Genomic DNA, 23,739 nt, shown 5'->3' on the forward strand with positions numbered 1-23,739 from the left:
CGCCCCGTTGGCCACGGGCCTTCGCCGGCTCTGCTGCCACCTGTTTCTATTGCCACCTCGGCGATGCCACATCCTGAGCTCCCCCGGCTCAGCCCAGCTCTGGGGGGGCTCCAGCAGTTAGCGGCTGGGCCTCACCTCGGGCAGGCGGAGCAGTTGTTTTCAGCTGTCTCAGAGCCGGTCTCAGGCCTAGCACTCAGGCCTGGTGACCCGGGATTTGAGCTCCGGCAGGCAGTTAACAGAAGTCTCAACCGCGCTGTCTTTCAGCGCTAGACAGCAGAAGGGTCAAATGGTGTGTGGCCCTTACACAGAAACACCCCCCGCCCCGGGAGAGACACCTCTCCCGCCCGTTCCCCCTCCCCTGGGATCTGGCACCCCTGCCACCTGCAGAGCAATGCTGTGCCAGGGACAGACATGCCAGCGCTCCCCAATTCATCGCCAGAGATGCGATTTCTAAGTCAAATGAAGCCTTACTTCTGTTCCGGGGCTAGAACTCTCAGATGTCACCGATATATTTTTTCAGCTGAGTTCTCTCCCCAGGACATTGCTGTGGGGCTGAGGAGAGGCTCCCGCTGTCAGCCCCCGGCAGGCTGATCTCCTGCCAGCCTGGGAAGTGGGAGAGAGGGGACCCCAGGGCAGGCCCCAGGCCTGGGGAGGGTGAAGAACCCAGAGGAGCGGAGTTGAGGGCGGGAGGGCTAAACTATGGCCTGGGGACCGCAGGCGGGCTGTGTTACCAGCACACAATTCTCTGTTAGTTGCACACTCCTTTAGGGGCACCCACCTTTACCCTGGCCCTAGGGCTCAAGGTGTAAACCTCTTAATGTAGGCACCCGCCCTTTCCCCATGCCAAAGGCTCAGGCAGAGCCTGACACTGCGGGTTTGGGGGTCTCTTACCAGTGACAGAGCCTTTCACAGTAATATCCTACTTACCCTCTCGTCAGCAACAGTTATTACCCAAAAAAGCATACATTAACCCTAAAATGCTCACTACTCCCAGTCCCAAAAAGGCAGATAACTTTTCCCTGCTGGACAGTCAGGACCAGGTCATCTCGGGAGGCTCGGTGTTGAGGTCTGGCAGCTCTGACCTTGGAGCTGTGTCCTGGAGTTGGTTCCCAAGAACTTCCTTTTGGACCCCACTTTAGATAGTGAAACTTGAGCCTTGCTTAGCTGTACTGTAACCAATCATTGTACTAAAATGTTACAAACCAATCCTAACATAGTGTAACAAAATTCTCTAAACAGTCCTACCACCTTAATTAATTCACCACCTTAATTAATTCACACCTCGCAAAATGAGCCATGTCACAGACAAAAATAATCAAAGAACCAGACAGAGACCAGAGATAAAACAATAGAGAAGTGGGGATCATAAAGACAAAACCATAAAGAAATGGGGATTTTACATCCACAACTATTGATAAGTGATTGCCTGCCAGACACAATGGGTCAAACTAAGTTTTCTTTAACCGCCTTAAGATCTGTTCCTTTATCTGGTGATGGTGGGTGCCATTAGGACAGGAGCCTTCCTAACAGCCTGATATTACCCTGTTTTAATGTAGTTTAGATGGGATGTGAGGATGTAATAGCTCATGGCTGCTGCTCTCCTAATCTGGCTGCAGACAAAGTCCTCAAACTTCATAGAATCATAGCACATCAGAGTTGGAAGAGACCTCAGGAGGTCATCTAGTCCAACCCCCTGCTCAAAGCAGGACCAAGCCCCAACTAAATCATCCCAGCCAGGGCTTTGTCAAGCCTGACCTTAAAAACCTCAAAGGAAGGAGATTCCACCACCTCCCGAGGTAACCCATTCCAGTGTTTCACCACCCTCCAAGTGAAAAAGTTTTTCCTAACATCCAACCTAAACCTCCCCCACTGCAACTTGAGACCGTTACTCCTTGTTCTGTCATCTGCTACCACTGAGAACAGTCTAGATCCATCCTCTTTGGAACCCCCTTTCAGGTAGTTGAAAGCAGCTATCAAATCCCCCCTCATTCTTCTCTTCCGCAGACTAAACAATCCCAGTTCCCTCAGCCTCTCCTCATAAGTCATGTGGCTAGAGGAAAAGCCCTAATCCTTACAGCCGAAGTGAGGAAGGTGAGGGCTGATGGGGTGGCAGGGGCTGTATTGAGGGTGTGAGTAGATGGTGAGAGTGCTGGGAGGGTGAACTGAGGGTGGTGGTGGTGTGCGGGGGGTGGGGGGCGGAGGGTACCCACGTACGTAACAGAAACGCAGGTGTCATGCACTCGGCCTTTTGACCTGCAAGTTATTACATGCTTTTTATGCATTGAGGCAAAAAGGAAGCAACTGTAGAGGGTACAATAAATAAGCCTCAGAATTCAGGGGTGGGATTGCTGTTGCGTTTCTCATGTGAGTTTGGTCTCCATATTTTTAATAGGGGAAGTGTATTTGTTTCATAACTAGAGAAAAATTGGCTGATTTACAGACACCACCAACTGTGCCTGCAACTCCGTGCCGTTCCAGGAGTGTGGGGGGCTAGAGAGGAGACCGGGAGGGGAGGCCAGGAGGGCCACAACTGTAGCTCTGAATCGGAATGGTCTGACTCAGATTTATGGGAAGCCAGGAGCTGGGATTAGCCCCACACTTCCTGGCTGTGGGCAGAGAGATGGGCAGGAAGCTCCTTGGTCACAAGAGAACTTGATTCATGCTGGAGGGGGAAGCTAAAGTAAATTGTGGTGAATCAAAATTCTAGTGAAACCCTCCAGTGCGATTTTGTCACGGCCCCACTGGGGAGTCATTTCCTGGTGCCGCAGTGCTGTCCCGGAGCCATTCACCTTTCTTATTCCTCAGGCAGATGAGCAATCCCAGGACCATGAAGACCAACCACAGCACAGAGCCCCGACCCCAGCCAGCATCTTGTCCCTGGCAGAGTCGGCCTGCGCCTCTGTGAATAGAAGAGCACAGGTGGTTTGGGCTAAGCCCAGCCTCTCCTTCCCTTTGTAACGTCCCTGCTCTCTGCCCCCAGGGATGGGGACAGGTCTGAGACATGCCCCTGTCTCCCGAGGGCTCCACAGAGCTAGGGGTGCCCCAAGGCCTCAGGGAATGTGCCTGGTTCAGAGTCTCTTACCCTAGTAAGAGGGGGCGCTGCAGGCTGATGTGCTCCACCTGCCAGGTGTAGACACCTCCGGGCTGGGAGCTCATCTCCATCATTACCAGGATCTGGAAGGGCCAGTCTCCGGCTGTGCCTTCCCATTCTTGGACTGCTTGATTTTGGTCCCTGAGGAGTAAAACCCCATCATGGACCAATCAGCATCTTGGGGTGGGGCTGGGATCCCGATTTCAGGGGGGAAACTTTCACCTGGGGCTGAACTGAGAAGGAAGGGGAGAGAGAGCTGGGAGAGATGGAGTGGGATTCGGAGAACAGGTTCCAGCTCCCCAGTAACAGCCTTCCTTGGAAGGGGATGCCCAGTGTGGGAGTCTCTGCTCTGCAGCGCTTAGCTCTGGGGGGCCCCCTCTCTCTTTTTCTTTATCTCTCTGTCTCCTGAGTTAATGCAAGTCACTGAGAACCCAGCACAGTGTAGGACTCTGAATCATCAGAGATTGGCCATGGACCCACTGGCTCAATATTTGATCTTTCTCAGATGCTTGCCTGGTGTGTCTTGCTCACATGCTCAGGGTCAAACTGATCGATTGCCATTTTGGGGCTCGGGAAGGGATTTTACTGTAGGGACCTTGGGTCACTTGCTCGAATCCTCGGGTGAATCTCCAAATCAATTCCCTGCCCTTGCAGGGGCCGCAGGATCCGGTGCACCTCAGTCCCTCCTACTCTGCCTGCGGCAGACAAGAGAATAGTGTACAGATGGTCCCATCCAGATGATTGGTCTCTTTGCAGGGGTCACTCACTGGGTGGGGGGTAGTGGACTGGGACGTGCAGGGGGTCAGATCAGATTATCTGGCAGTTTCTTGTGGCCTGAAACTCTGCCACTCTGACTCAAATCTTTCTCCTCTTCTGCTCCTAGTCTGGGGAAACCATTGACAGAGACTGTTCCCTACCCTGAAACAACGATATTTTCTCAAAGGGAAAGGGTCACTGCCCTCAGCCTCCCCTATAGTTCCCCTGATCTGCCTACCCTGACCCACTGCCCTCATCCCCCCACCCCAGCCCTGTTCCCTCAGCCTCCCCTGCAATTCCACCCCCTGGTCCATCCAGACCACTGCTCCTCTCCCAACCCCACAAGTGACAGTCATCCCAGCCCAGCCCCACTGTCTACTCCTGCCCCACTCCACATAGCTCTCTCCACTCCACCCCATTCATTGCCCCACAGCCACTGCCCTGTTCCTCCTGTCCCATCCCCCTGGCTAAAGTTAAGGGCACATTGAAGTTTCTGTTTAAAATTGATGTTTTCAAAGTGCTCTGATGTCCACACGCATAGTCAGATTGGCTCAAAAATCACTGCCCTAAAGCAGGGCCTGAGGCAGAGTTTGTGTTGTAAATTTGGGGTCCCCTGGTTATGGGGTTCATGAGATACAGACCCCCACCCAAATTACCTGCTTTTCAAATGTTTCATTTCTTGGAAGTTACTTCTGATGCCCTAAAGAAAAAAGTGGCCCTGAGCCTCAATAATCTTATATCACTTGGCTCCCCATAGCTCAGCTCTGCAACGGTAGCAAGGACAAGTCTGGCTTCCCAGCGTTACAAAAATCCCTGGGCCTCGGTTCTGTCTCTGATGCGTACTCCGGGCAGTGACACGCACCTGTGCCCCCCGACAGTTCACACCTCTGCCAGCAATTGTCTCCTCAGCAGCGCCTCAGGCCATGCCACACCGAGAGTCTCACACTCCATCAGCCGGAGAGGCAGAAACCTCTGAGCCCCAGGAGCATCTGTCTGAGCCCCGTCACGGAGAGGTTCCTGCGGCTGTGAGCTGTGATCGCAGGGCCGGTGCAATGATGCAAAAAGCTCCCTCTCCCAATTCCCTACTTTGGGTGCACTGAGCATACTCACCCGAACATTAGCTAGGAGGGAGGGAATCGTGAGTGTTTTTGACCACAAAACCCCATCCCTCCTGATTTGCAGCCATCCCTGGACCAGTGACAGGTGCATGGGCAGCCAAGTCATTGGAAATAAGCAAGGAGGAAGCCAGTGAATAAAATGAAAGGGGCCACTGTGGTATCACCTTGGGCTTATGGGCATGCTCTGTACCCCCAAACCTTACCTCCCTTTTCACGTACTCACATGCAAAATGAAGCACCACGCCTCAATCATGAAATACATCAACTGTGCACATTAGCTAGAAGGGAGGGAATCGTGACTGTTTTCCAACAAAAAACCCCATTGCTCCTGATTCGCAACCATCCCTGGATCAGGCGGTAAAATCAATTTGGCACAATAGCAAGGAGGAAGCAAATCGTGAGTGTTTTCGACCAAAACCCCATCCATCCTGATTTGCAACCCTGGCCAGGCGGTAGCAAGTCCTGAGAAGTAGCCAAGATGGTCACTTTTGCTTGGCGGGAACTGCACCTAGTTGCAAAAGGGGAAGGTTGAGATTTGTGTCGTCACACCTGCTGTCGCTCTGTCATGAAACGCACATGCCCAGGCCGATTGCCATGAAACTAGCTCTGCTCCAGCAAGGTCCAGCGGAGGCTTGGTGCTCCAAATTTGGGGGCAGGTGGGTGTCACGGAGTCCCTGGGCGATGCTCTGGAACTGCTCCCTACGAAGCCAGGCAGGACTCTGGGGGAGTCTCCTTTCTGGGAGCAGCCTGTCTTCAGGACACACAGCTCACCCGGCTTCCACCTTCCTGGATCTGACCTCGGAGCATTCAGCCTCCTCCGCCCCTCCGTGCGCTTCCCCCAGCAAGTCTGCCCAGGCAGGCTCCTGGGGCAGCCAGAGGGTCCTGCCCCCCAACTCCACAGTCAGACGGGACTCTCAGCCAGCCAGGAAAACAGAAGGTTTATTAGATGACAGGAACATGGTCTAACACAGAGCTTGTAGGTGCAGAGAACAGGACCCCTCAGCTGGGTCCATTTTGGGGGGCAGTGAGCCAGACAACCATGTCTGCACTTCACTCCATGTCCCCAGCCAGCCTCCAACTGAAACTCTCTTCAGCCCCCCCTCCTCTGGGCTATGTCCCTTTCCCGGGCCAGGAGGGCACCTGCTTCCTTTGTTCTCCAGCCCTTTAGTTCTCACCTCGCAGGGGGGAAGGGCCCAGGCCATCAGTTGCCAGGAGACAAGGTGTCGGCCATTCTCTGTGTCCAGACCCCTGCACACACCTGCCCTCTAGGGCTCTGCAATGATCATACCCCCTTACCCCACTACCTAGATACTTAAGAACTGCCTAGGGGAAACTGAGGCACCCCCACACTATTCAGAGGAAACATTAAGAACAGTCCCGCTTCGTCACATCGGGTAAGGGGTCCTCAGAGAAAGCCTCCCCAAGGACTTGCTTTTAGTGCTCCAGCATCAGCCAGCCAGCGGCGAGCAGACACTGGCTGAGCAGCGAAGAAGCGTGCTGGGTTCTGTCGCATCCCCTGGGGCACAGTTGGTTGGGAAATTGGGGGAGGCCCTATCTTAGCTCTGCATTTCCTGAGTTTCCAGTTCTTGTGTTGAAGGTGTCCGTTTTCAAAGTTCAGGCAGGACAAGTGGCACCATGAGTAGCCTTCCCCCTTCTTCAAAAAGGGCCTTTGATAGGGCACATGGCTGGGGTTGGGGCATGCATGGGGCATTTCCCCTCCAGGACACAGAGCCTACAATCTGACCACAGAGCTGGGGACTGGCTCAGTGGGGTGGAGAATGAGAAATGGCTGTCTTGCCCTCAATCCACCCTGTCAGGACACCCTCAGTAACTGCAGTGAATATGTCAGTTCTCAGCTCCCTGCTGGGTGGGGGATTTGTGGCCTCTGAGAATAAACAAATAAATGACTACATGGGGGAACCACCCCCATCACAGACACACAGAGCCCCTTACTGTGCTCAAAAACTACTTCCGCCCCTGCAGCTCCTTGTCTGACGTGAGCTGCTGGGGGCTTCGCTGGCGTTCGGCGAGACATGCTGCTAACTGTGGCTTGATGCTGCTTTTTGCGGAGGCATGATCAGGATGGGGTAGCTGGAGGGAAGGGACTGGAGAGAATTGATGGCAAAAAGTCAAGTTGGGGGCGGTGGTGGAGGGGACAAGGCAAAGTGAGTGAGCCAGGGGGATTAGCCAGGCGGGGGCGGTGCTGTGGGGCGTGTGCTGCGAGCTGGGGTGGCTGCACGGATCACGCATATGGGCATGGAGCTCTGTGATTATGAGTGTGAGTAACGCGCAGCGATTAATGGTGCTGGGGATTGGGGACGAGCGCGGATTGCCCCAAGACCCCCGACGTGGCTGGGCAGAGGGACCCATATTTAGCTGGGCCCGTATGCTAAGTGGGTTGGCTGTGGCCCACCCAGGGCTACCCCACATTGGCCGGAGTGGCCCACATGCTCCCAGTTCCTCCCCCAGCCACACGCCTCTCTGCCCAATTCTCTCTAGTCCTTGTCTCTGCTCAGAGAGCCGTCCCTAGAGCCACCAGCCAGGGGGATCCCCGGCTGCAAGATCGGAACCAGACTCTGTCCCAGGGTCAGGGTGTGGGAGAGACCCCCTCGATCTCCTCCAGCCTGGGGTACTGCTGTTCCCAGCACAGTCCCTAGCGTCGCACATGGGCAGGGGGCCAGCTCTGACTGCCAGGAGAGAGCGGCCGCTGCTGAGCCCACTGCATGCACCACAGGCCCCTTAGCGGTTGACTTCTCCATCACAACACCCCACTGGGCTATGTGACAAAGGGAAGGGGGCTCAGAGGTCGCAGCCACGGACATATCCCACATGTCCTGCTGGAGGATGTCATGCACCATCACTGTATCTGCCATGGAGCGCGGGCAGCAGGTCCCTGCAGAGTCAGACACACCAGGGAGCAGCCTCTAAGGACCCTGGGAGCACAAGGTGAGTGCCGTGGCGTTCACACCATTTTGCCAGTGGTTGTTCTACCGTGTGTGCTCTGCAGTGCTGATGCTGGGGGTTGCTTTTGCAGCAGGGGGCTGTGTTGTTTTCTACATTTTAGGGTTTGAGCCCTGAGGCAGCAGACAGATGACTCTCTTGTGGCACACCAGCGTGTCCAATCTCTGAGCTGTTAGTGACAATACGACAACACACGCTGGTTTACTTCGGCAAAGCCACTTGTTCGCACCAGGGCTGTGCAGATTGTAGTTTCTCTCCATTTCCTTATGTGGTTTCAGGTTTTCTCTGACAGTTAACATGCCAGCCAAGCAGGGAAATACCATTAAACCCTGTTCCAGAGAGAAGGAAACGGAACAATGATGTGACCTGCCCAAGGTCACACAGTGAAACAACAAGATAATGATGGCCTGATAATGATATACATATTTAGAGAGAACGGTGACATTCAGCAGACCGTAACCTAGCCATAGATCCCTCATACGGCCTGCTTTATATGCCATATCACAATTACATAGAAATGAGGAATATGGGGATTACAGGGCGCTCTCCCTAGGTATAGAATGTCACTGTTAGCATCCTAGTTCGGTCCGGCGTCTCTCTGGAAAGAAAACAATTCCTAAAGTCATTACAAAAAGTCCACGTTCAGGGACAAAGGTTCTATTGAATGGAGCATAGCGGTCCCCTCGCCCGCCCCCACCCCGTGAAGCCAACCCCCGATCCTGCACCAGCCCCTACTCTGCGCTCGGTCCGGCCCATCCTGCTTCCTCTCCGTGGGTAAGGCTGTCCGGGGCACCAGCCTCTTCCTCGCCAGTGGACACAGAGGCTTTGGTGCATCCCCAGCGACTGCTCGGGGACACACCGACGGTCCAGCAGGTTTGACGAGCCAGTGGGGGTTTTTTGAGATCCAATCCTAATTCCTGGTCCATGGGGCACCGGATTGGGACACGCCTGCCCCTCAGACAACTCTGGGAGGCGTGACGGGGCAAGGGGCAGCAGCCACCTTCGTAAGTTGGGGAGCAGCAGGGGCGCTGGAACAATTTGTATAGTGGGGGTGCTGAGAGCCATTCGACCGCACTGCAAAACCTGTATATCGGGGTGGCCAACCTGTGTCTCTGGAGCCGCATGAGGCTCTTCAAAGATAATATGTGGCTCCTGCTAGGAGCCAACTCTGGGGAAAAAACAGTGGGTGCTCAGCACCCCCTGGCAGCCCTATCAGCGCCCCCTCTCTCCCCCGTGCCTCCTGCCCACTGCAATCGGCTGTTTTGCGATGTGCGAGAGGCTCGGGTGGGCGAAGAGGCGGGGCAGAGGTGTGGGTGGGGACTTGGGGAAAGGGTTTGAGTGCGGGTCGGGGCCTGGGACAGAGCCGGGGTCCAGCACCCCCTGGCTGGCACCAGGGTCAAGTGTGCTTGAATAAAGCACATGGTGCCTATAAAAAACGTGCCTCACTGATGTGATTCCAACCTTGTCACCAGAGAACGAGAATCTACAGAAGAAAATTTCTGGCCTGCAGCTTTCATGCCACACAATAGAACGCAGAATCTCCGACCTGAACAGTGACATTGAATCGCAACTGCACTCGCAACTTCAGCAGTGTGAGTATACGAGCATCACTTTTGTTTCACAGGATAAACCTTATTATCAGTATTTGTCCACACTGTGTCTGACAACTGTGGTGTAAGGGAAGAACTCCTCGATATCATGTCACTAGAGGACAGAACTCGTGGACGAGATCTAAAGGAGGTGTTGATGTTGGTAGCTGCGAAAGCCACTTGTCTTTACACAAGCTCACTACCATTGCAATGGATGGGCTTCGTCCATGTGGGGATCTGCGAATGGATTAGTAGGGTTTTGTAAGTCTGACGAGAGCTTTCCCGAATTTTGGACATTTTGCTGTATTATTCATCGGGAGCAACTGGTATCTAAAAATCTCAAATTTGATCATGTCTTGACATTGTGAAATTCATTCTCTCAAATGCACTCAGTCACAGACAATTTCAAAATCTAATTGAAGAACTCGATGAAGATGACTCCCCTGACGATTTGCCATTTCACTGTAATTCGATGGCTCCCGAGAGGTAAAGTTATTTCTCATTTTTTCGAGCTCCTGGAACAGGTAAAATTGTTTATGGAGGAGAAGCACAGGATACACCCCAAGCTTACAGATCCTGGATGGGTTCTAGACTTGGCATTTCTTGCAGACATGCTGCTACATTTGGATAAACTAAACGTGGACTTACAAGGAAAATTCCAGTTGCTGTCTGATCTAGTGCAAGGCGTATTTGCGTTCACGAAACCATCTGCAGTTGTTTCACAGACAAATGCTTGAGGGAGAGCTGACACACTTTCCCTCAATGTCACAACTTCAAGCCAGAACAAAAAAAGACGCAGCAGAACCCCTAAAACAGAGCACAACTAGGTATGCAAGCGTGATTAAAGATCTTAAGGACAGTTTTGAGGAAAGACTCCAAGATTTGCAGCAGAAAAGACCTCAAATCAGATTTCTGATTGACCCTTTTAGTGCTGAAACTGATTGTCTGAAACCCCCTTTAGTCACTGATGAAGCAACATCCCAGATGGAAATAATAGAAACTTTTGGAAGATGACAGATTGGAATCTGTTCAGAAGACAGAGGGGACCCTTAACTTTCTGAAAATCTGTACCAAAGGATAAATACCCCAACATCAGAGGTGCAGCCCTAAAATTAATCTTGATATTTGCCTCGATCTATCTTTGTGAGTCTGTTTTCTTGACACTCAAACATGTGAAATCCAAGCACTGATCCATTTTGACAGACAGCCACCTAAGAGAACTGCTCCGTGAGCACAACTGAACACAAACCAAACTTCAAGGGGATTGTTGAAAGCAAAGATTGCCAGAAATCCCATTAAGTAAAAGATTAAGTTGTTATTATCATTAACTATACATTATAAATGTATAATAAATCTACACTGTCAACTTATATAATGATCGTGTGCGTGTATATATATATAATCATCACATATTACTGTGGCTTTTTGGCAATGTACGTTGATAAGTTCTGGCTTCTTCTCAGGTTCAGGTTGGCCACCCCGGCATAGCGGGTGCACGGGGAAGTGTATGTGGGGTTGCGTGTCTGCTGAGGGGTGTGGGGTGTTGGTATGTAACAAACAAATCTCATCATAAGGTGGGAATCTTATCATAGCCTCTTAGTCTACACAGCTCTGTTCCAGGAGAATGATTTCATGCTCAGCTTTAATAATACTTGCAGGTCCCTGTTACATGGCTACTCCAGCCTGGCCTGGCCCTCTGAGATTTGTGGGACTCAACAAAGATGTTATTCCTTGGCCCATTCCTAGCCAGGACATTCCTGTGTGGAGTCTGCGATGTGTATGAGGATTGAGCTTGCACTGAAGCCTCTCCCACATTCAGCTCACTTATAGCATCTCTTTTGTGTGAGTTTGCTGGTGCTTAATAAGGGTTGATTTCCGACTGAAGCTTTTCCCCGCAGTCGGGGCCATTATAGGGTCTTTCTCCTGTGTGGATTCTCTGATGGTGAATAAGGTTGGAGCTTTGATTGAAACTTTTCCTGCACTCATTGCATTTGTAGGGTCTCTTCTCAAGGTGGGTTCTCTGGTGATTGCAAAGGGCTGAGCTGCTACAGAAACTTTTCCCACAGTCAAGACACTTACAAGGTTGCTCTCCACTGTGCATCCTCTGATGTTTCTTGAGGGATGTGATGAAATTGAAGCTTTTCCCACATTCAGGGCATTTAAACCATTTCCCAGCCATCTGGATTCTCTTGTGAGTAACAAGGGTTGACTTCAGTCTGAAACTTTCCCTGGACTCAGGGCAGTTATAGAGTCTCTCTCCCGTGTGAATTCTCTGATGCGTATAAAGGTTTGAACTCTGACTAAAGCTTTTCCCACACTCACTGCATTTGTAGGGTTTCTCCCCCGTGTGCGTTCTCTGGTGACTAGTGAGATATGCAGTGTGATCGAAGCTTTTCCTCAGGCACTCGGGCAGATATAGGGTTTCTCTCGTGTGTCCATTCTCTGATGTGACAGAAGGGTCGATCTCTGACTGAAGCTTTTCCCACACTTGGGGCACTTATAGGGTTTCTCTCCCGTGTGGATTCTCTGCTGTTGAATAAGATTGGAGCTCACACTGGGAAAACATTTCCCACACATGGGGCACTCATGGGGTCTCTCTCTCCTGTGTGGGTTCTTTGATGTAATAGAAACTTTGGGCTCACACTGAAGCTGTTCTCACACTTGTTGCATTTGTAGGGTTTCTCTCTCATGTTGTTTCTCTGATGGTGAATAAGAGTTGAAGTCTGACTGAAGCCTTTCCCACAGTCACCGCACAAGTAGGGTCCCTTTCCAGTGGGGATTCTCTGTTCAATAGTTTATTTTATTTTCTTGGCTCCTCTACTCCTGTGGGTGGATTTACCCTGTCTCTCCTCTGAGTGGTTTCCCTGCTGCCTCTTTGGCCTGCTTTGGCTCTCACGGGCTTCTCCCTCCTCAGGACTCTGGGAAACGTCCCCTTCACCTCTTCCCAATACCATCCCCTGTGGTTCCACTTGCTCAGGATCTTCCTGCTGAAGATTCTCCTTCTTGTTCCCACTCACCATCCCATCACCTGCTGGGACAGAGAGAGGATCCGGACAGCAGTCAGTCCCTGTGCTGGGGGACGGGGAACCTCAGAAAGGGAACAGGAAAAAGGGGAACAAACCCAAATAACTGCTGAGAAGATTGAAGTATCAGGAGCTGAATCCTATCCTCCCCCACAGGTCCCACCCCAGAGGAGAGAGGACTGGACCCATCCTTCCTTCACACCCTCCGAATACAGATGTAGGCAGGGGCTGAAGAGTCAGACAGGCTGGGTGTAAAATGAATAAATGACATCTGCCAGGAGTATAGAATAACTGGTTTTGGAATCACTTTAGCTGATCCCTTACTCATGAGGGCATCTCTCGGGTTCTTCCTTTCTTCGTAGCCCTGGAGATCAGGGACCCCAGCTCCTCCCCTCGTTCCAGCCTGGAGATCACATCAGGTTTGGAAATTGGGAGTCCTGCTTGGGGGGGCAAGGAAACAAGTGCTGATCCTGTTCATTAAGGTCAGGGCTCTTACTCCTTGCAGACCTAATGTCTGAGTAGGCCATGCAAAGAGACTCCTTCCTCTCCCCACCCCCAATGCTATGGCAACTAGGCTATAAATCATACAAAATCCCATGACACACTGGTCTGGAGCAAGGGTTTATCCACCTGGCCTAGGAAATGGCCCCAACTTATTCCCCTGGGGAGCTGAGCAGAGCTGTGACACGCTGGAGGTATCTGGAGTTGTAATCACTGCCAGTCCCACCTCCCCCTTTCACATACCCATATCCCTTCCCAAACAAAGCCAGGACAGGAAGCTGTTACCCAGACTGTGAACAGTTTGGCGTGGGGAATCTCCTAGTACTTGTCCATGCAACACCGGGCTTAACAGGGCCATGATCCCTGAGTCAGCAACCTAGGTGCTTCCCCAGTTCGAGTAGGAAATAGCACCCAGGGCTGGGAAATAAAGATCCTGACACCTGCCCCCGTCCAATGCAGAGAGCAAAGAGCCTCCTCTCCTGAGTCATGATAGACTAGGTAGTAGGGCCCCCATATGAGGCCATTCAGCCCTTCCCCACCATGCATGAGGCATGCTGGGCCCCCACCAGTGACTGGTGCCCACACCTCAGGTCTGGTGCTGGCTCTCCTCACGCCCTCTGCCTGCTTCATACACCTCAGGACAGCTCTGCAGGTGGAGTCGACATTCTCCTTCTATGACAGCTCGTATCTCGGAATCATAGAAATGGATTGCTGGAAAGAGGTCACCTGTCCCAGACACCGGCACTGAGTCAGAACCAAATACCCTAGCGACCCTAACCGGTGATTGTCTATCCCGTCCTTAAAAACTTCTAGTGAATGGGATTTCACACCATACCTTGGTGACCTATTCCACTACTGAACTGTCCTTACAGGTAGAAAGTTTTTCTTAACCTACATCTCCCTTGCTGCAGGTTAAGCCCATCACTTCATGTCCTACCTTCTGTGGACGTAAAGAACAATTGATCACCATCCTCTTTATAATACTTTAACATCTGTAAAGACTGGTATCAGGTCTCCCACTCAGTCTTCTTTTCTCAAGACTAAACGTGGGCACTTCTTTTTGCCCTTTCTCATAGGATCGTGTTTCTATAACTTTCATCATTTTCATTGCTCTCCTCTGGACACTCTTCAATTGTGCACATCTTTCCTAAAGCATGGCACCCAGAAACAGCCACAATTTCCCAACCGAGGTCTCAGCAGTGCTAAGTAGAAATGACCAATTACTTCCTGTGTCTTACAAACAACTCTCCTGTTAATACACCCTCGAACGGTATTAGCCAGTTTTGCAACTACATCACATCGTTGGCTCACATTCATTTTGTGATCCACTATAACCCCCAGATCCTTTCCCATAGTACTACTGGTTAGCCAGTCATTCCCCATTGTGGATTTGCGTATTTAATTTGTCCTTTCTCAGTATAGCAGTTTGGACTTGACTTTATTTATTTTTGACAAATCCATGTTGGCTATTACTTATCCTCTAGGTGCTTACAAATTGATTATTTAATAATTTGCTTCAGTGTCTACGTCGGTATCAAATGATTGGCTTACAATTCCCAAGTCATCTTTGCTCCCCCTTTTAACAATAAATACTAGGTTTGCCCTTCTCCAGTCTCTGGGACCTCAAGTACCCTAGTTCCTTCAGTACCCTAGGGTGAATTTTATTAGTCCCTGATGACTTAAAGAATATTTAAATAAGTTTGATGTATTCAATCTGTTCTTTCTCTAGTCTGTTTTGTTCCTTCCCCCTTGTTTTTGACATTAGTTGTGTTAAGCATCTGGATAACATTAACTTTTTAAATAAAGACTGAGAGAAAAAAGGCCTTTACACCCCAACCTTCTTGATGTTGTCATATGTTAGCTCTCCTACCCCTCCAAGTAGTGGGCCTACATTGTCCTCTGTCTTTCTCTTGCTCCTTATCTATTTACAGAATCTCTTCTCATTGCCTTTTATGTCCTTTGCTATTTGTAACTCATTTTGCGCCTCAGACTTTTTGGTTTTCTCCCCACATGCTTCTGCTGTTCTTTCATCCTCGCCCTTCGCAATCTGTCCATGTTCCCATATTTTGTAGGGTTCCTTTTCAATGTTCATGTCATTCAAGACCTCCTGATGCAGCCATATTGGCCCCTTGCTATTCTTCCTGTCTTTTCCTGTCATCGGGAGAGTTTGCTGTCGTGTCATAAATACTTTCTGAGAAACCACCAGCTCTCCTGAATGCCTTTTTCCCTTAGATTTTCTTGCCATGGGACCACATGTACTAGTTCTCGGAGTCTGTGAAAGTAAGTGCATTGTCCTCTCCCTCTTTCCTTTCCTTAGATGCAGGAGATACTCCGTACAAACAGATCCCACTGAACACCCCCCCCATAATCTCCCAGGCTGCCTTGTGGAGCACACCACTGAAACTTAGTGCTTGAGACCCATTGACTTTAATGGAGGAAATCATGTGTTTATGTGCTTGATAAATAGGGACGTTTGCTGAATTGTGGCTTGAATCAACAGACAAGGCTAGCCAGATTTTTGACTAATCTGCATAACTGCAAACATACATTCGCAGATGATAAAGTCAGAAGGGAATATTATGGTCCTCTATACTACAGAGGCAAGAGAATCTCACCCTTGAGATTCCTTGCATCAAGCCCATATCTTGTGGTTGAGCTAGACTCTATTTATTAGAAAGAGATATCCAGGTTTCATTAAAAGACTCCTAATGATGAAGAAGCCACCACATCCCTGGGTAAGTTACTCCAGTGGTTCACTCACCTCACTCTTAAACATTTTCACTTTATGACTAGTCAATTTATCCAACTTCAGCTTCCAGTCACTGGATCTCCTTCTGAATTTGTCTAGTAGATTAAGGAGCTCTCAGCTGTCAGAAATATACTCCCCATGTTAGGTACCTAGGACCTCTGTTCAAAACACAGCTTAACCATCTCCTGGATAAATTAACTAGACAAAGCTCCTTTAGTCACTCACTCTAAGGCAGATTTTCCAGACCTCGAATCACTCTTGTGGCACTTGTATAGCCCCGTTCCAAAGTGTTAACATTCCTCTTCAAGTGTGGACACCAGACCGGGACACAGTATTCAGTAATAGTCTCCTAATGCCTCAAACACAAGCAAAGCCAGAATGGCTGGCTCATTGGGGGGGGAGGGGGCAGAGGCTAATCCCAGGTGCTGCTTTCACTCAGGCTGGTAACCAGTTCACGTTGCAGTGAGGATGCAGGTTATATTACTCGAGTGCTAATAATCCCTCAAATCCTTCCCCCAATTCTCACCCTGTGCCTACAATGACACACAAGTTCTCCCATAATTCATAGAGTGGCTCAGCTGCCTGCAGTGCTAAGACCCCTGGGACGGGCCCCCAGAAGTTACAGGGACACACACAAGGTGAGTGCAGCACCAGGGAGGACAGTCACTCGGGCAGGGCTTTGCAGCGGGGCTGCTCCCAGCCTGGCTAGACTAACCCCAGTGCTCACCCTCTGGTGTCGGTTAAATCTGCAGTGAAGTTACATCCAGCGTTTCCCACAGACAATGTCCAGCCACCCCTTGGGCTGGACACACACAGCCAGCCACCCCTTGGGCTGGACACAGGTGCCAAACACCAGGCCTGCCCCCATCCCCAGCCATGTCGGGCTGCTCCCAACTTCAGACACAAACCAGAACTCTTCCATTAGCAAGGGCTGCTGAGCTCATCCACTCCAGCTCCCCTGCGCACCACAGGCCCAGAGGGGCAGAGGAGCCACTCTAGTCTCACCTGGGCTCAGCCGCAGGCACAGAGTCCCGCTAATCCACGAAGCAACAGCAGTGACCATCATGCCCCATCCCCAGGAACTCATGAAGACGCTACCCAGCCAAGAGGCCCAGGAGCACAAAGACCTGTTAGCGAAGCACCACAGGGGTTTCCTTAAGTCTCTGCTGCTATTGTCAGAGCTCTCGTGTGTGACGCTTCCTGGGGGTTCCCGGCATCGTCAGGTACCTCGCTACACCTGCCCTTGGCATGGGGGAGCTTTGTCTGTGCCCACTGGGCCTCAGCTCCCCACCTCCACCAGCCACTGTCACCATGAGCTCTCCCCGGAGCCTGCTGTCACTCTGCAGGGACGTTCCAACCCTCCAGCCCTCCCAGTGTGTCCCTGGAGTGCCCCGCCCCTGGGCTGCTGGACCCTCACGGGATTCTTCTAGAGCTGGGACTGAATGAAACAAGAATCTCTCCGGTCTAATACAGTGGGGCCCACCCTAAGTCCTTGCAGTATTTTACAGCCAGGAGGCTGGGACCCTTTTTCATGAGAAGCGGGCTGTCAGTTTGCCACCTAAGTGGCTCCCAGACATACCAGATCCCTCCATTGTCTTTAGTCATCCAAAGAACACGCCACTGCTGCTTCTGTCTTCCTGTCGCTTTCCTCTCCTATAGACTTCTCACTCTCTTCAGGTGACACCCGGCTCAATCTGCAAACAGCCGCACAGTGTGAGGCATTCGGAACAGCCACGGCCAGGCAGGGAGATGGCTGACACTTACCTGCTGCCTGAGTTTTTCAATACAGTGTGACAAAGTTCCTGCTCTACCTTGGTGGGTCTTGCGCTTATTGGTGGATTTGCTCGCCTTGGAGCTTCATGGAAGCCCTCAGCTTGGCCGTTTTTCTGAATTCAGTCCAGGTCGACTCCTCCTGTGTCTGACCAGGAGTTGGGAGGATTTGGGGGGAACCTGGAACCGCCCTCTACTCCGGGTTCCAGCCCAGGGCCCTGTGGAATGCAGCTGTCTAGAGTGCCTCCTGGAACAGCTGTGCGACAGCTACAACTCCCTGGGCTACTTCCCCATGGCCTCCTCCCAACACCTTCTTTATCCTCACCACAGGACCTTCCTCCTGGTGTCTGATAATGCTAGTACACCTCAGTCCTCCAACAGTCCGCGTTCTCACTCTCAGCTCCTAGTGCCTCTGTCTCCTAGCTCCTCACACACACACCACAAACTGAAGTGAGCTCCTTTTTAAACCCAGGTGCCCTGATTAGCCTGCCTTAATTGATTCTAGCAGCTTCTTGATTGGCTGCAGGTGTTCTAATCAGCGTGTCTGTCTTAATTGTCTCCAGAAGGTTCCTGATTGCTCTGGAACCTTTCCTGCTATCTTACCCAGGGAAAAGGGACCTGTTTAACCTGGGGCTAATATATCTGCCTTCTATTACACTCCTATAGCCATCTGGCCTGACCCTGTCACAATAGATACATAATTCCTCAAATATTATCCACCCACACATTTCACAGTGGTGACAACCAGTGGGCTACTGGCCCTTGCATGAGCCCTCCTATGCCACCCTTCAGTGAACTATTATGCAGGTCTCTGACCCAGGGGATTCCTGAAAAACGTTATGCCCCCATGGGTGTCCTCTGCCAGTTGGCACCAGGGGATGCCTGGGTCACACCCTCCCCATTCTCCATGGTCCTGGGCTAAGTTCCCTCTAAGCTGTGCGGCAAGCTATCAAGGCCGCACAGGCGGGGAGAGGTGCCTCTCCCCCAGGCCCAGCTCCGGAGCTGCTGCAGCCAGGAGAGGCTCCTCAGCCCCAGCCAGGGAGCTGCTGCGGATGGGGACAGTTGCCTCTCCCGCGGCCCCCAACCCCGGTGGGAAGAGGTGCTCTACCCTGGCCCTGGGCTGCTGCAGTGAGAGAGGGCTGAGGGGAGTCCTCTCTCCCCACCACAGCCCTGGGGCAGCCTGCACCCCAAACCCCTCATCCCCGGCCCCACCCCAGAGCCCTAACCCTTCCATCCTCTGCCCCAGATGTGAGCTCCCTCCTATCCCCAGCCCCATCCCAGAGCCCACACCCCCAGCCAGAGCCCTCACCCCCCCTGCATCCCAACCCTCTGCCCCAGCCCTGAGCCCCCTCCTGCACCTCAAATCCATCATCCCCAGCCCCACCCCAGAGCCTGCACCCCCAGTCAGAGCTCTCACTCCGCCCCCCATATCACCACCCTCTGCCCCAGCCCTGAGCCCCCTCCCACACTTCGAACCCCTCAGCCCCACCCTGCCACACATCACCTCCATATCATTGCACAGAACAAAATTGACTCCACACTTGCATGGGGGAAGTTAGAGGGAACATTGGCTGGGGCACCTGCAGGAGCTAAAGCGGGAACAGGGAGGCTGGTGATGGCTTACACACAAGCAGAGAAAGAGACTTCAGGACAAGGGATTCTTGTAACTCTTACACCACAGCTGCTGCTGCGGGAAGCCAAATTATTAATTACAGCAACACCTGGAATCCCCAGTGGAAATCAAGGCCCCATTGGGCTACAGTGGTATTTATAGGCCCCCCTCCCCCGTTACCCCGTAACTGGGCTCCTCGCAGTACTAAACATAATGATCCTTCCACTCCCGTGAAACAAGAAAGCAATGACCGCTGCTGGGCAGGTCGGGGACCAAAGCGCACACAGTCTATGTGACTTGCAAAAGGCCACAGGGCAGGGAACTGAGCCAGGTCTCTGAAGACTGAGTCCAGCTGAGGCAGAATACGGGCAAGATGGAGGTGAAGCACATTTGAAAATCTGGCCCCTGGGGACTTAGGCAGAGTTGAGACACGAGATGCTGAGTCCATTTCTGAGAACCCAGAGAATGGAACTTGACCTGGGATGGGGAAATAGAGAGTTTTCGTCTCACATGAAAAACTTGGTTCAGGACAGAGCAGGACCATCATGTCCCTGAATCACCTGTCCTGTGGGAATGGATGCAGCGGGAACAGTCTCACGCTATCTGGGGACAATTAGGACAGATCCCCCTGAAATCTGGGGGACCAGTGAAGAATTCTGCACAGACCCCTTCCCCCCAGTGTCTAATACCCGAGGGAAGAGGGATTCTTACCCAGCGAGGTCACAGTCTCATAATTCTTGTGTATGATAACCCTGTAGAGGGCTCTCTGACCCAGGTCCAGCAGATCCCATTGCCCCTGGGTGAAATACACAGCCACCTCCTCGAAAGCCACCCGCTCCACTGCAGCCATTTCCCTTCCTTGTCTCTCCATGGATGGGACAAACTGGAGCAAATGAAGATTTTATTCTGCAGCCTGTGAGGGTGAGAAGGGCATTTGAGGATGTTCTAGAGGGGGTTGAGCGCATTTCACACCCTGATTCTTTCCTCCTTGACATCCTAGACTCTGCCATGCTGGGAAAATGCTTGAGCCATGATATTAAAAATCCACCACCTAAAGTTCGGTCCCCAAACCATATTCAGTTCTCTCAATAAATGGCTGGAGAAAGGTTCAGAAATGCCGAACCTGCAACATTGGGATGCAGTTCTGTGTCCAGCTTTGTTGATAATCGGGCCAATTAGTCAGCTGCCTGAACACAGCTGCAGGCATCTACATTAGGTTCCTGCTTCTAAAAATCCTGGCCTTCATCACTGTATTTATGACACAGATCCACCCCCGCACACAAGGACTAAACCCATGCAGGCTTTTTAAAGCCCTATCAGTGACTGAGATTAAATTAAGTCAATGAGACCACGCAGATGCTAAATATTAAACATATATGTGAGTTCTGTGAGATGAGAGCCTAAGATTCATAGAGTCTGAACCCAAAAGGGACCAGTAGCTTATCTACTCTGATTTCCTGTAGGCACAGCCCATTTAGGGTTGCCAACTTTCTGACTGAAAAAACCCAAACACCCTTGCCCTGGCCCTCCTCCGAGGCCCAACCCTGCTCAATCCATCCCCCCTCCCTCCGTCGCTCGCTGTCACCCACCCTCACTCACTCGCTCATTTTCACCCGGCTGGTGTGGGTCCCTGTTCGACCAGCAAGTCATCCAGTGTTGATCTGAAGACATCAAGAGATGGAGAATCCACAACTGCCTTTGGTCCAGGGATTAATCATCTTCATTACTGAAAACGTATGCCCAATTGCTAATCCGCATTCATTGGCTTCAGCTTCCTGCTATGGGTTCCTGTGTGGCCTTTAACCGCGAGACTAAAGAGTGCTTTGGTAACCAGTATTTCCCATCTGTGAAGGTACCTGTACTTAAAATGACGTCACCTCTTAGTTTTCAACTTATTTATTCTTTTAGGATAAATTCAATTTACGGAGCTTTTAAGTCTCTCAGTGTAACAATTCCCCCCTCCCCCCATATGTGTGACTCTTTTCTACCCTCTCCCCCAACCTACCTCACAACAGAGTTTTTCCAGCCACTTTTCACAGGCTCCTTCTCAAAAACAAGCTAAGTGGTTTTCCATCAAACTTGCAAACCAAATTCACCCGGGAGAGAGACTCTCTACTGGAAAGATGAACACAGGAGTTGTCAGACTATAGCAGACTCCAGCTCCGTCCAGTCATTTGGGTATGTTAGAAGCACTTGAAAAGGTCCCTGAGACTGAAATGGGGCAGCTGACGCTGTCAGTGTCACTGTGCTCCAGGGCCCCCAGCGGCAGTGAAAGAGCAGAGTCAAAGGACCTGCTTTGGGGGATCCCAAGGACATGCCCCCAGCAGCGCGGGCACTAGGCCAGTGGTTTTAACAGGGACTAGGCCAGTGGCTTTTTTCCATTTGTGGACCCCTAAAACATTTCTAATGGAGGCGCAGACCCCTTTGGGAATCCTAGGCACAGTCTGCAGGCCCCCGGGGAGCCATGGGCCATAGGATGAAAACCAGCCACGGCACCAGGCAGAAGTAGGACCTGGCTTTTCCTCTCCCTGCCCCTCCCCTTGTCCCCAGGCCAGATACTGCCCCGGGGCAGGGGGCTGCAGGGAATGGGATGGGGGGCGGGGCCGGGACCCTCCCCCCTCCATTGCTCCTGCTGCCCCCGCCCCTCACCTGCGTGCTCTGGGTGGGGCTGGGGCGGCCAGAGCCCGGGGGTCTGTGTCCCAGGGAGTCCAGCCCCCCCACTCCCCCAGCAGCAGGAACCCCCCGAGTCTGGAGCTACAGCGTTAACCCCTCCGCTGCTGGACGCCAGCCACAAGCCTTCTCCCCTTCCCGAACCGAGAGAAACCCCGCCCAGCGTGTCTAAGCAGAGACAGAGTCCTGCAGAAAGGTGCCCCCCGGGGCCATCCCGGGCCGGGCAGCCCGCTGGGGCCTGGGGCACACCTTGTCTCGCCATGAAAGGGCTTGTCTAGAAAAGTTAGTACGAAGTCACTGGCACACGCGTCCCCGTTCAGCCCCAGCTGGGAGGCTGATGCATTAGCTACATGCACCGCAGCAGCACATCCGAGGCTGGGGCATGTTGTCCTGTTGCTGGCATGCATGCCAAGTCAGAGCGGACCGACTACCCCCCGTGTAACGCTGGGGGCCCTCTGTGCTGTGTCAGTCTCCTCATAACGGGGGGGTGGGGGGGCCTCTTCTTGCTTTTACACTGCGATTGTAACGGCTTGGGAACCACACCTCGTGCACAGCCAGGGCCGGATTCACCTTTTGCAGGCCCAGCGTCAAACATGTTTGCGGGCCACCAAGTGGTTGTGATGGGCCCCTTCCAAGTGTGGGCCCGGCCTGACAGCACCATTGACGCCATATTGCCGGCATGGGGATGAAAACATTTATTCAAAAACAAAGTAAGATATTTGAAGCCACACTGAGACCTCCACTCAGCCCCCAGGGAACAAACTGGGCTAACATCCATGTACCCAGAACACCACTGAATTTGGTTTGCGTGGAAGGGGGTTGTTTGTTAGTTTTGTCTTTTTTGTTTAAACACTCAGGGCCTGCTTGGGGGCCTTGAACAGAAGTGCTTAATTCTCACACTTATGAGCTATATTAAGCCCGGATGTAGCAGTCAGTGGTGCTGCACCTGCATGGGGTGACCAGATGTCCCGATTTTATAGGGACAGTCTCGATTTTTCTTGGGGGCTTTTTCTTATATAGGCACCTTTTACCACCCCCCCCCCACCCCCGATTGTTTACACTTGATATCTGGTCACCCTGCACCTGCATCTCCCCACCACCATCTCCGCCACCCAAAGTTATGTTTCCTAAATACATGTTTTGAAATCTTCATTTTCTACTTTGGTACAATAATGTTTCCAAAACCATGGGGTGGAGTGTGGGGAGGAATATTGCGGGTGCCCATCTTTTGCAGGGAGAAAGGGCCGCTGAGAGACAACACACACTTCACCACAAAGGCCACCACAATCCAGCCTCAAGCTCCTACCCCAATCTTCACACCTGGGCTCTCCCCCCGGGGTCCTCCTGTCCCCATCCCACACGACTCACCCCCCAACACAGGCTCTCCTCAAACTCCCTGCTACTGCCCCGCGCCCCCAGGACTGTCACCTCCCTCTCTTCTGCTACCCCCCCCACACTGAGCCAACGCCCACCTCAGCCCAGACTCCCCCCCCCACTTCTCCTCCGCCCCCCCACGACTCACCCCCTAACACAGCCTCTCCTCAAACTCCCTGCTACCACCCCGCCCCCCTTCTGCTACCCGCCCAAACTGAGCCAACCCCCACCTCAGCCCAGACCCCCCCCGCTTCTCCTCCGCCCCCCCCCCCAACTCACCCCCTAACACAGGCTCTCCTCAAACTCCCTGCTACTGCCCCGCCCCCCCCATCTGCTACCCCCCCCCACACTGAGCCAACGCCCACCTCAGCCCAGACTCCCCCCCCACTTCTCCTCCGCCCCCCCACGACTCACCCCCTAACACAGCCTCTCCTCAAACTCCCTGCTACCGCCCCGCCCCCCTTCTGCTACCCGCCCAAACTGAGCCAACCCCCACCTCAGCCCAGACCCCCCCCGCTTCTCCTC

At 52.3% G+C, this 23,739-nt stretch overlaps 2 protein-coding genes across 3 annotated transcripts in view; one reads left to right on the forward strand and one right to left on the reverse strand.

Annotated features, from left to right (window-relative positions):
- Positions 1-23,739, forward strand: part of LOC114021903 — a 139,248-nt gene that overhangs the window by 38,142 nt on the left and 77,367 nt on the right. The window lies entirely within an intron of this gene.
- The window catches only part of LOC102943233 (zinc finger protein 135-like), a 32,095-nt gene continuing 18,515 nt past the window's right edge, over positions 10,160-23,739 (reverse strand). Inside the window, exons 5-7 of the mRNA XM_043524813.1 lie at positions 19,882-20,053; positions 12,355-12,543; positions 10,160-12,172 (exon numbers count right to left, since the gene is read on the reverse strand). Of these exons, the coding sequence (XP_043380748.1) occupies positions 11,913-12,172; positions 12,355-12,543; positions 19,882-20,053 (621 nt within the window). The 3' untranslated portion in view covers positions 10,160-11,912. The remainder of the gene's footprint in view (positions 12,173-12,354; positions 12,544-19,881; positions 20,054-23,739) is intronic.

Source organism: Chelonia mydas, chromosome 11 (assembly GCF_015237465.2).
Source record: "Chelonia mydas isolate rCheMyd1 chromosome 11, rCheMyd1.pri.v2, whole genome shotgun sequence".
Taxonomy (NCBI): Eukaryota; Metazoa; Chordata; order Testudines; family Cheloniidae; genus Chelonia; species Chelonia mydas.